Source organism: Festucalex cinctus, chromosome 2 (genome assembly GCF_051991245.1).
Source record: "Festucalex cinctus isolate MCC-2025b chromosome 2, RoL_Fcin_1.0, whole genome shotgun sequence".
Classification (NCBI taxonomy): Eukaryota; Metazoa; Chordata; class Actinopteri; order Syngnathiformes; family Syngnathidae; genus Festucalex; species Festucalex cinctus.
This window is the reverse complement of record NC_135412.1, coordinates 42969423-42981742: the sequence shown is the minus strand read 5'-3', so window position 1 is coordinate 42981742 and position 12320 is coordinate 42969423. Positions and strand designations below refer to the sequence as shown.

The 12320-nt window shown below is 43.1% G+C and overlaps 1 protein-coding gene across 2 annotated transcripts in view; it reads right to left on the bottom strand.

The window, feature by feature from the left end:
* The window catches only part of sema3bl (sema domain, immunoglobulin domain (Ig), short basic domain, secreted, (semaphorin) 3bl), a 95360-nt gene extending 85057 nt beyond the window's left edge, over nucleotides 1–10303 (bottom strand). For both annotated transcript variants that reach the window (XM_077515167.1, XM_077515168.1), the window contains exon 1: nucleotides 9888–10303. In XM_077515167.1, coding sequence (XP_077371293.1) covers nucleotides 9888–9990 — 103 coding nt within the window. In that variant the 5' untranslated portion in view covers nucleotides 9991–10303. The remainder of the gene's footprint in view (nucleotides 1–9887) is intronic.
* Nucleotides 10304–12320: the final 2017 nt, after the last annotated feature.

The following is a 12320-nucleotide window of genomic DNA, read 5'->3' as shown; positions in this document are numbered from 1 at the left end:
TTTGTATTGTATTGTATTGTTAAATGTTTGACTTTTTTTTTTTTTCACGTGTGACAGTTAAAAATATGAAAATGGCGATTAAACAAGATGTAGTTTTTATTATGGTGACTCAAATTGTTATTTCCAGTCTTTCCTCATGCTTTACTAATATTCCAGAACAATTTGTGTATGGCATTTAAAAAAAAAAAAAAAAAAAAAAAAAATTGCATGTACATTCAGTGAACTGACTTGTTTAACTCTTTGACTGCCAGCCATTTTCGGAAAAGGTAACCCCATAGTGCCAGCTGATTTACAGAATTTTACCGATCTTTCAAGCTCCGCAGAAAATGTTGTGTTAGGACTATGGAAACGCGGATACTACCAAATGAAAGATTGAAGTCTCATCTTTCATCTAAAAAAAAAGTTTGTTTCTACCTTATTCGGATCTTCAGTAATCAACAATAGAAAACAGCTTCGTTTCACCCAAATCCTCTATTTTCTTCCAAAATACGGAGAAATCAAGCTTTTTGTGAAACGATGTTATTTCATGCACTCTAGTGAATTTGGCACTTTTTTTTTTTGCATGAGTGATTCTACAAACACCTAAACTTCTATAAAACACTTCTATAAAACCCCAACAATAAAAAATGTTTTTTGATTGCAAAATAGTTTATTTCCATGCAACAGTAGCAATCCGCACAAACAATTTGGAAAACTTTGCAAACTATTTACACGTGCGCAACAGTTTTTGTCAGTCTGCTTCTGCATGGACTGATTTGCGTAGAGGTTGGTATGATGAACGATGTGCTGGAGAAGTTAATCCGTGATGAAGAGCTCCAGGATGTCAGCTGGCAGGTGGGAATTCAGCTCTGCTGCAGCATCCCTTGGTCCTGGTTTTGCAGCAAAGGGGAAGATGGTTGGCTGCCAGCCGAATTCATCAACTTCATGCCAGCCAGAATCTTTGGGATCTGCAAATATACATTTCAATATCATATATTATTAAAATTATAATGAGATCTAAATACAGATTAGCAGACTACTTACCAGTGACTTGTGAATGAAGGCTCAATAGACTTTCTGCAGCTGTCATAGTATCCATTCCTTCATGGTCAGGCTCCCGTGTGACTTTTGTTTCCTGCCGCCTCGTTTTCCGTTGATATCTGTCAAAAACATACAAGTGTACGTATTCATTTATTTATAGGTATATAGCTGTGTGTGTGTGTGTGTCTAAAGAAAAAAAAGGTCATACACCAATACAAGTATTTGAATTTTGGTGTTCATATATATGTACAGTAGAGGCCAAATGTTTGGACACACGTTCCTCGTCAATGCATTTGTTTTACTGTATTCATGACTGGTTACTTTGTAGATTCTCACTGAAGGAATCAAAACTATGTATGAACTGATGTGGAGTTATGTACTTCACAAAAAAGGTGTAAATCCATTTATTGTATTTATTTATGTACTTATTTTTATTATTTTCCCCTTTTTTGTTAAGTACACAATTCCACGTGTTTGTTAGTTGTCAAAGTTGTGATGCCTTCAGTGAGAATCTACAATGTACCGGTACATAGTCATGAAAATAAAGTAAATGTATTCAATGAGACAGTGTGTCCAAACTTTTGGCCTGTAATATATATATATATATATATATATATATATATATATATATATTTCATGTCTGTCCATCCATCCATTTTCTGAACCACTTACAGGTAGACAAACAACATCACAATCATACCCACGGACAATAATTTCATTCAAATTTCCCTTTAGACAAATTTTATCTGATTCTGCTGGCTTCATAGTTCTACCTTGAGAGTTTTGAGTGTCCACTTGCAGCAGCTGCTGTATATGAAAATATTGACGGAGCAAAGTCTGGATTGCCATGTTCCAGTGAGGCCTTTCCTGTAAAAAATACAATAAAATAAAATGATTTTGTGGGTGGAGGCATGCCCTTTTTTTTTGTTTTTAAGCCATTCACGGATAGTTTGTGATTGTTTCACATTAAGTTAGTCTACTTCTCGCCCAAAATAATAAACGCGTTTGACTGTACAAAATAGCTTCACTTGTGCTTTCAATCATTTTTCACAAAGGTGTTTGTTATACTAAATTAACATCATGCTCTTTTGCTGAAAACAGTAGAACTAAAGAACTTACCGGATATGAAGTGAGCGCTGCAAAGACGAGCATTCCTAATTTCCTCCTCCGTCCAGTTCTCACGTCGTAAAGCTTGTAGCCATAACTTTCGCCGGTTTTTCTTAAAGGAGTGTTTACCAGCAGGAATTCTATAAAACGTTAAATCACTGTGTGTACTCTTTCTGTTCTGACAACCCACGGCACTGCACGACGACGGCATTGTTTTGTTAGCTAACACAAAGGAAGGGGGAAGGTAGCTCAGTTTTCTGCCTCCGAGTTGCGCGCGCAGCTCCATGACTACGTCACATGAAACGAGAAGGGTCTGATTGCAGACCGCAGACTGGGAACGGAACGCCCACGGAACGGAACGCCCACGGAACGGAACGCCCATATGCTCTTGATTGACGGAAAGTGACGCTGCTGTCGTGATCCAGTAGTGTTGTTCTCAACTTCTCTGCAGTTTGCGGTCGCCACGAGAACGACGAAACGAAATCATTCCATCCATTATCACAACCTCTTAGTTCTCAAAAAGTTCCCGGGGACGACACGAAATAATTTGTAAAATGACGAGTCGGGAGCATAAAGTAAGTGGACATGTATTTTATTTAATGAACATTAGCACATAGGTCGCTAAAGAAAAGTTCGTTTCCCGCACAGAAAGTTTGAAAAATGAATTGAAATGATTTAGTGGAACACAGCGTTATTCTTCCATATCTCTAGCGTTGGATTCCAATTGTTATTTTACATGGAACAATAGTTTGAACCTGTGTACCGTACAATATGATGACCTAAAAGTAGTAACTTGCAAATGGGGAATCCACCGTGACGCTGTACGTAATGCAAAATGGTGTAAGCCCAATACATCACATATTTGCAGCAGATAGGCCTGTATAGCGTAGCTACGTAATTAATTACCATTAATGTATCGATGGGATTTGAATAATAACATAATTTTACTCTGTTGTGGCATGAACGTTAAGAAATCTTTACATGAGTCCAGTTTTTTGTATTTATGTTGGTATGTTTTTGTCACGAAAGTGGGGTGTTGGTGGCAGGACCCAAATGCAGGAGGCAACCAAAAAACAGGGCAAGGCAGGGATGCAGGTAAAAAAAAGGGGATTTAATTAACAAAAACTATAAACAAGGTACTATGAAAAAATTAACAAGATCAAAAAACAAACACAAGGCATGACATGGCATGGAACACAGGGACAACAACAGGCACAACAGATACTATGACTCCACAAGAACCGAACGGAAAACAGGGGACTAAATACACACAGGCTAATGACAATGACTAGACACAGCTGGGTAAGACACAAGTGGCAGGGGAAGCTGATTGGTGGATACACTGGGAAGGGAAGAAACACTCAGGTGGACGTGGTTTGACATAACGGGACAAGGGAAGAAACAAGGAACACATGACAAACGACCAAAAGACAACAAAAACCCACCCCCACCAAACCAAAACATGACATAACCCCCCCCCTCAAGGGACGGCTCCCAGACGTCCAACATAAAAAGTCCAAAAACAAGGGCGGGCGGAAGGGGGCACGGAGGAGGGCACACGGCCCACCCATCCGTCCCAGACAAAAAGCAGTTCAGGAGGGCGTCCTCGACGCCCGACAAGAGAGTCCCAGCGGGGCCAGTCAGGAGGGCGTCCTCGACGCCCGACAAGGAGCAGAGGTGGCGGCGGGGTGTTCGCCGCCAGATGAGGAGCAGGAGGCGGCCGCTGGCCGGGCGCCGCCGGAACTGGTGCAGGCGATGGCGGACGCTGGCCGGGCGCCGCCAGATGAGGAGCAGGAGGCGGCCGCTGGCCGGGCGCCGCCGGAACTGGTGCAGGCGATGGCGGACGCTGGCCGGGCGCCGCCGGACGAGGAACAAGAGGTGGCGGCCGCAATCCATGCGCCGCCTGACGAGGAACACGAGGTGGCGGCCGCAATCCATGCGCCGCCTGACGAGGAACACGAGGTGGCGGCCGCAATCCATGCGCCGCCTGACGAGGAACAGGAGGTGGCGGCCGCATTCCATGCGCCGCCTGACGAGGAACAGGAGGTAGCGGCCCAGGCGAAGCGGCCAGGGGCTGCGGCGGCAGCGGCCCAGGCGAAGCGGCCAGGGGCTGCGGCGGCAGCGGCCCAGGCGAAGCGGCCAGGGGCTGCGGCGGCAGCGGCCCAGGCGAAGCGGCCAGGGGCTGCGGCGGCAGCGGCACAGGCGAAGCGGCCAGGGGCTGCGGCGGCAGCGGCACAGGCGAAGCGGCCAGGGGCTGCGGCGGCAGCGGCACAGGCGAAGCGGCCAGGGGCTGCGGCGGCAGCGGCCCAGGCGAAGCGGCCAGGGGCTGCGGCGGCAGCGGCCCAGGCGAAGCGGCCGGGGGCTGCGGCGGCAGCGGCACAGGCGAAGCGGCCGGGGGCTGCGGCGGCAGCGGCACAGGCGCAGCGGCCGGGGGCTGCGGCGGCAGCGGCACAGGCGAAGCGGCCGGGGGCTGCGGCGGCAGCGGCACAGGCGAAGCGGCCGGGGGCTGCGGCGGCAGCGGCACAGGCGAAGCGGCCGGGGGCTGCGGCGGCAGCGGCACAGGCGAAGCGGCCGGGGGCTGCGGCGGCAGCGGCACAGGCGAAGCGGCCTGGGGCTGCGGCGGCAGCGGCACAGGCGAAGCGGCCGGGGGCTGCGGCGTCAGCGGCACAGGCGAAGCGGCCGGGGGCTGCGGCGGCAGCAGACGAGGTTCCGGAGCGAGAGGCTGCAGCAGACGAGGTTCAGGGGCGAGAGGCTGCAGCAGACGAGGTTCGGGGTTCTGAGGCCAGTCCGACCCATCACTCCAGTCGCCACGGTCCAAAGCCATCAACTCTTTTATCTCTGCAATGACTCGGGCGATGTCTTCAAGCCTCTGCCAGGTCTCCAATTCCGCCATTGCCCCTGCTGGGTCCAGTTCTGGTGGAGTCATTCTGTCACGGGGAGTGGGGGTGTTGGAGGCAGGACCCAAATGCAGGAGGCAACCAAAAAACAGGGCAAGGCAAGGATGCAGGTAAAAAAAAGGGGATTTAATTAACAAAAACTATAAACAAGGTACTATGAAAAAATTAACAAGATCAAAAAACAAACACAAGGCATGACATGGCATGGAACACAGGGACAACAACAGGCACAACAGATACTATGACTCCACAAGAACCGAACGGAAAACAGGGGACTAAATACACACAGGCTAATGACAATGACTAGACACAGCTGGGTAAGACACAAGTGGCAGGGGAAGCTGATTGGTGGATACACTGGGAAGGGAAGAAACACTCAGGTGGACGTGGTTTGACATAACGGGACAAGGGAAGAAACAAGGAACACATGACAAACGACCAAAAGACAACAAAAACCCACCCCCACCAAACCAAAACATGACAGTTTTTGGATTGTAATTGGCCAATTCTACAGTCGGATGACAAAAGATTTATGAAAATAAAATGTGTTCTAATTTGCACTCAGCTTCATCGAACCGTCTATAAAGATGGACACCTACCAGCACCCATTTTGGAAGGCTTGAACCATTTGTGCCAAAGGTGGAGAGTTTGCATATGTTGTGGCACATCTGCAAACTCATGATAAGACGGCAATTTGTCATGAAGGTATGTTGTAGTTTGAAGTCCACTATAATCTATTTAAATTTTGTCAATATGGCAATTCTTTCTTAGTTGCCATGGTAAGCAATTTATATAAATATGAAAAAGAATGTATTGTTAGTTTTGTGAAGGATGAATACATTTCGGTACAACCTAAAAAGTACTCACTGATACTGATGGCAAGTAATGGATGCCACTAGTACTCTACATAGAAAATTACAATTAAACAAATGACACAGACTTTTAAAGAAAGACCTTTCAAATTTGAAAAGCTTTTTCTAACCTAATGCACAGAAATAAGGCTGGCTCGCATTTCCAGAAAGAGGAAAATAGATGAGAATGCCAAGGTAAGAATAATGGACAGAATTTTCCAAACCCCAATTAATCTATGCAAATTGTCATTGTAGTGTATACATGTCCAAAACATATAATTAATCCCATTCCCTTGAACTTAAGGAGGAACGTCAGATGTCAGCAACCAAGGTCAAGAAGCCTTCTGCAGAGAGAGTGGTCGCTTCCATCTGTCTGGCATGCATGCAACAATTTTTATATATGTATTTTAAATTTAGGAGGTGAAGCACAGTTATGAACTGATGATATACACTCACTGGCTAGTCAAACAGAACTACACAGTAGAGACTTTAATATTCCATCTTTATCAGAGAATCATGTGGCTCTGACATTTATACAATTTAAACAAATTATGTGAAAGCTACAAAAACATGCTGATAAGGAATTCTTCATTGCACTACTCTTGTTCGAAGAAGATAATGATGATCATATTGATGATGAAGACCAGTCTATTTTTAGTTTATGCGGTTATGTTCACAGCTACCAGAGGAGATTTTACGATCCATCCTGATTCTTGCTGTCCTCAATGATGGCGAAGGCGCAATCCACGTGCTGGCCCTGACATGCACCCGATTCTGGATGATCATCAGATATGAATCATTTCGTAGAGAAGCACATTTTCAGTGGCTAGACAGTAAGTTGTGAGGGAGTGGGGATCATGAGGATAAGTGGTTAAGATAATGGATGGGTGGACAAAAAAAAAATTGTCTGTCTATCTATCTGTCTGTCTATCTATCTATCTATCTGTCTGTCTGTCTGTCTATCTATCTATCTATGTATGTGACAGCTAAGGTTGTTTGAAAGCACTATATACATAAGATGACTTGACTGTCTGTCTGTATGTCTATCTATCTACCAGGTGTCGTCAACTGGAGTGCATTTTCACCCGATTTTAAAAAGATGTACAGGATTCCCTATTGCCTCACCCCTTGCATCCAATGCAATTCTATATTTAAAGAATATAAAGGGTTCTGGGGACATGGAAAAAGAGGAGAACTCATTGGTTTTTATTCAGATTACAACATTCACAGACGCTGCAGCAACTGCATAAATTGATGTCACAAAATAAATGTGATTTGGAAAACAAAAAAAATGGGAGTGGTTATTTCAAGTTACAGAAGCATGTACATTACATAATGCTTACATGTATCATAAAATCATGTTTGGAGAGGAATTTTGTGAAAAATGATGAAGTAGGCTACTTTTTGTCATAAATATACCACCTAGTATTGCTTGTTGTAGGCCTTTATGGAAAAATATATTTTAAAGATGGCTAACAAAAAATAACATTTTGTATGTATATCACAATTAAACCAGCTTTAAAATACTATTTCCACCTCATAATTTTGTGGAAATAGTCTTTTTCTTATGTGCTACGTTTGTGTGTTTGTTGCAATAAAGTTTAGTTTGTCGTGCCATTAATTGCATTAAGTTACTATTCTGTTTCTAAATAGTCTGTTTCGTATGTGGTACGTTTGTGTGATTTTTGCTATAAAGTTTCGACTTTTGCATGCGGGGGAGGAGTGTTCCGCTGGGGGAGGAGTGTTCCGTGTTTGAGGGGCGTATTGTTTCGATTTTTGTCCTCTAAGACTACCCGTAGCCTTCGGGGGCGTAGTGTTCCGCTGGGGGAGGAGTGTTCCGTGCTTGGGGGCGTAGTGTTCCGTTCTGCGGTCTGCAATCAGATACAATTGCATGAAACTGGTCCATACACAACAGGTGATTCTTTTGGTTTTATGTTTAGTATGACAGTAAACCAACTGGGAGAAGCATTAAAAAGCCTGAAGCCTAATTTTTTTAAAGAATTGTTCACACAGGTTTTCCTCGTCCCCCTGAGTGCGGCCGTCACAGTCCCTCCGACAGGAAGACGACGTGACTGTTCTCCTGAAATCACGGCACGGAACTGAAGGAAATCCTGTGTGATAACTATCGCCGATGAAGACTATACACACCCACTCTGTCCTGACTGGAAGCAAACAAAGAGCTCGGCTTGGCAACAACTAAGTCAACAGCCCTTGAAAACAAAAACAAGTGCACACATGCACCATCTTCTGCACGCTTATCATAAGACAGCTAAATGAGTAATGGCCAAAAGCAGGTTTAGATTAGATCCTTAGATTAGAGGACAAAGGGTTTGACACATACAATACAACACATAGACAGCTGGCTATTCCACCTATACAGGAAGTGAAAAGTGAACAAAATGCGGAATGTGTTGAAATTCTTGTCCATTTGAGAGGTCAGCAGATGTTGCACCTAAGAGAGGTCCTGCTGGCTCAGCTTCAATCGCAGCTCTTCCACACCGAAATTGAACGAGCTGTATGACGTCAGAGTGCAGTACTTTACTTTCTGCTGTGTTTAGACCAAGAAATATAAAACTAAACTGTCCTGACCATGACAAATGTCACATGATAAATGATGCTATTTTGGCTCAAAACTGTTTATTTTGACAATTTAGGCAACAAATCTAATTCGGGTCAGAAGTCATCAGTAAGAATATTTGATTCTCCGCATTCACACAAAGTATGAGCAATGGGCCTCAGCATTCACATAAATGCTTTTAGCAAATATATGAATGTTTGATTTCTAGTACTTACAACAAAAGCCAAATGAATGCAAATGCAGCGTTCACTATTTCTATTTTTTTTTTAACAGTAAACTCCGTTTTGAAACATTCATACATACATATATTTACGCTAATACAGTATTGATCTTATATTGACAAGAGACTTATCGATCAATAGACTAGCTCATTTAATCAGCTGATATTATAAAATTAACATTACAAGATGAGACAAATGCAAATCCAGGAAAAAATAATGTATACCAGGCAATTGTTCTGCCTGTAATTCATAAGCAAGTCATTTTTGAGGGACCAAAAAATAAGTTATTTTATTCATGATGAATTATTTAATTATTCAGTCAATTAATCACTTATTTTGACACAGAATAGTACGGTGCTTAAATTAATATTCAGCATTCACACAAGTTCTAAATCTCAGCATTGACGCACAGTATTACATGCATAAAACTGGTTATGAACAATGGAGCAAACTAGGATTGACCATTTGACTCTCAGCAATCACACAACGAACACCCGTAAAGACAACACTGAAAATAGTTGCTTGTGTGGAAGAAATGAGCTGGGTATTTAGTTTGGAGTTATTTTACAGTCCCTCATCACACTTCATAAATTAGCCAACATCCTCTTCGGGTGTTTGCCCGCCGCTGTGAATAAATCCTAATAATGAGACAATCACATCCCGCAGAAGAGCGAACCTTCGCCAAATCACCTCCAGCTCTCATCCAACAAGCACGCCACCCTCCTCTAAACTGTACAGTAAAAGCGTCACTGCAGGAAGTCCTCGCAAACAGAAGCCAAAAATGCACATTAAAGTCTCCCAACCTTTATTGAGTCAAAGGTATTAGGAAAAAATAATGAATACTGTCCACCTTAATTGTACCTTCTGCCATCTAGTGGAACAGCATTTAAGTGTTCTGCCAGTCACTATGCATAAATGAACAAACATTCATTATTTGAAGTAAATAGATAGTTTTCAACTTGAATGAGTCAAGTTCCCACGGCACAGTTGATGAATCCTCATGGTACACTGCATTTTATTTATATATGTTCAACCACACACCAGCATATTACTCAACCATCCTTAATTACCTCCAAATTATCTTCAAATCCCAAATTTATCTTCAAATATTTTAATTCTTAATACTGACAGACACCTGCATGGATGGATGGATGGATGGATGGATGGATAGATAGATAGATAGATAGATAGATAGATAGATAGATAGACGTACCTTTATAGGAGAGTCTGAGTCGTGGCACATTTGACTTGCTGCTGGATGATACCCAAGTGGCAAGGAGCAACAAGAGAACGCAAATGGGAGTAAATCCTGCCATTCTTCTGGATAAAATGTTCTTCTTCAGGCTGGACTGACTCCTCAATTTCAATCTGCCCTCTTCAGCATGAGGCTGAATATTCCAAAAATGTAAACCCAGGAGACGGTCCTCTTATTATGAAGAGTCTACATGAGGAGTGCTCGCGCCCCAAAATAAAAGAGTGTGGATGTGCAGATGCTGGTTGAGAGTGTGCGCGTCTCTCCGGGCGCAATGATGGACTAAGTGACTCACTTGGGTTGGGACTGCTCTGCACTTCCTCACTGCTTCCAACACATGTGCAGCAGAAGAGAGCGCAAGTATGTCAGGAGCCAGGAAAGAAGCACCACGCCTCTCTCCCTACACCCCTTTCGCTCCTCTCTCTCACCCTTGCTCTCTTTCGCTCAGTTTCTGTCTGTCTCTCTCTTTCACAACTGCATAGTGTGGATTCTACTCTTGAATAAAAGCAGCATTCCCATTCCCAAACAGCACATATGCTTAAATTTGTTTGTTGCAAAAATTATTCCAATTTTCTACAGTGGAAGGAAGCCAGATGGATGCAGATCTGGATAAAAAGGTCATTTTCCCAGTTCTTTTGATGTCAAAGAAGCCGAGAGTGAGTGCAATTTCGTATTAAACAAAGAGCAACATCATAAGATTTTACAGTGCACTGGAGACCCTCCAACAAGCATCTGCTATTCTTCCAGATTCTATCCCTTTTATCGGCCTGCCTCAACTCAAAGTGGGCATTTTCCATGTGTTATCATGTGAGCACTGACATTATACATGCATTCTCGTAATTTTCCAGTCAGGAGGTGTGTGAATGCCTTTACTCAACAAAAATGTAACCTTTTGACAGTATTAAGTATGACAATAATTGTCCAAAACCTATAAAATAATGCTCAAGTCAAAACAGTGACGGACTTCAGATGAACCCACTGTGTCCAGAATTTAGTTGGCTATTCACCCGAAGTCAGCTCTCATAGACTCCAGAACAGAACTGAAGTGTGCGCAGACGACTTTCAGACATTAGCTGCTAATCACGATTTGACCCCAGATATTAATGAGCTTGTAAAGACCAAAAGATGCAAAGTTTCAGACGCATTAGTAAGTCTACTTCATAAAACCACCTTTGTGCTACAGTTCTGTGAAATTAATACGTTCTGTTGAAATAATGCATCATTGCAAAATGATCAATAGCTTCAGTTCAAGAGATTAACTTGCTGTAAGTCTTTTATTTTCATGCACTGTCACAATTTGTACTTGTATTTTATTTTTTTTAATTTTTTTTACAAGATATGCGGACAGAATTTTCTGAATAGCTACTAGTGTTGTTCCGATATCAGAGGGAGAGGCCCTGATACTGCATTAAAACAAGCAGCATGTCGATACCTGTCATGGTACGTGGAATTTGGCTGTGGTGAATGGGACCCAAAGGCGGAGAAACATGGCCAGGAGACAGACAGGAATGAGAATAACTTTATTGACTGGGACCAAGTAGATGACTGGACTGAACGTGGACAGACTGGGCATGATGTGGACAGACTTGGCATGGCATGACTTAGGAGACGTGGACAGACTTGGATAGACGCGGAGACTTGAGTAGTTGTGGAGAAACTTGACCAGTCGTGGAGAAAGTTGACCAGACGTGGAGAAACTTGACCAGACGTGGAGAAACCTGACCAGATGTGGTGAAACTTGATTAACACAGGACTATGGCACAGACAAAAATCAACGATACAGGGGAAACACAGGAACACAAGACAAACAACACACTCACCAAAATGAAACAAAACCCAACTTCAAACAAAACTGAAACACAGCAATTCCATTATTTCCAACGCTAATATAGGAGTTTGGATGCAGCATCCTGTGTCTTGCTTGTGCACGACATTCACTGATGTGTGACGTGTTCACTGCATGCTGAGCCAAGACACTCTGTTGGCCATTGAAGGCTCTAAACCAATGGCGGGGCAGATTTTTAATGTTGGGGAAAAAACTAGGTATCAGTATGGTATCGGCAACGGCCGATATTGCAAAACTGGGTATTGGAATCAGTATCGGGGGGCAAAAAAATGGTATCGGAACAACACAGCAACCACTTTGGTTTGTATGGTGTGATGAATCAGTTGAGGTTGTCAAGATGTGGAAATTAATATAATTTTAGAGTTACTTCTAGATATTAATGAGTGGTTTTAGATACTTTGAAAACCGATTTATAATTCTATTGAAATTGCAATCATTATTAATTAATTAATTATTAATTATTATTATTATTATTATTAATTCATTATTAATTATTAGAATAATTGTCCGGGGGCCGGGAGGGATTTGGGGGCACTCTGGGCTTTTGA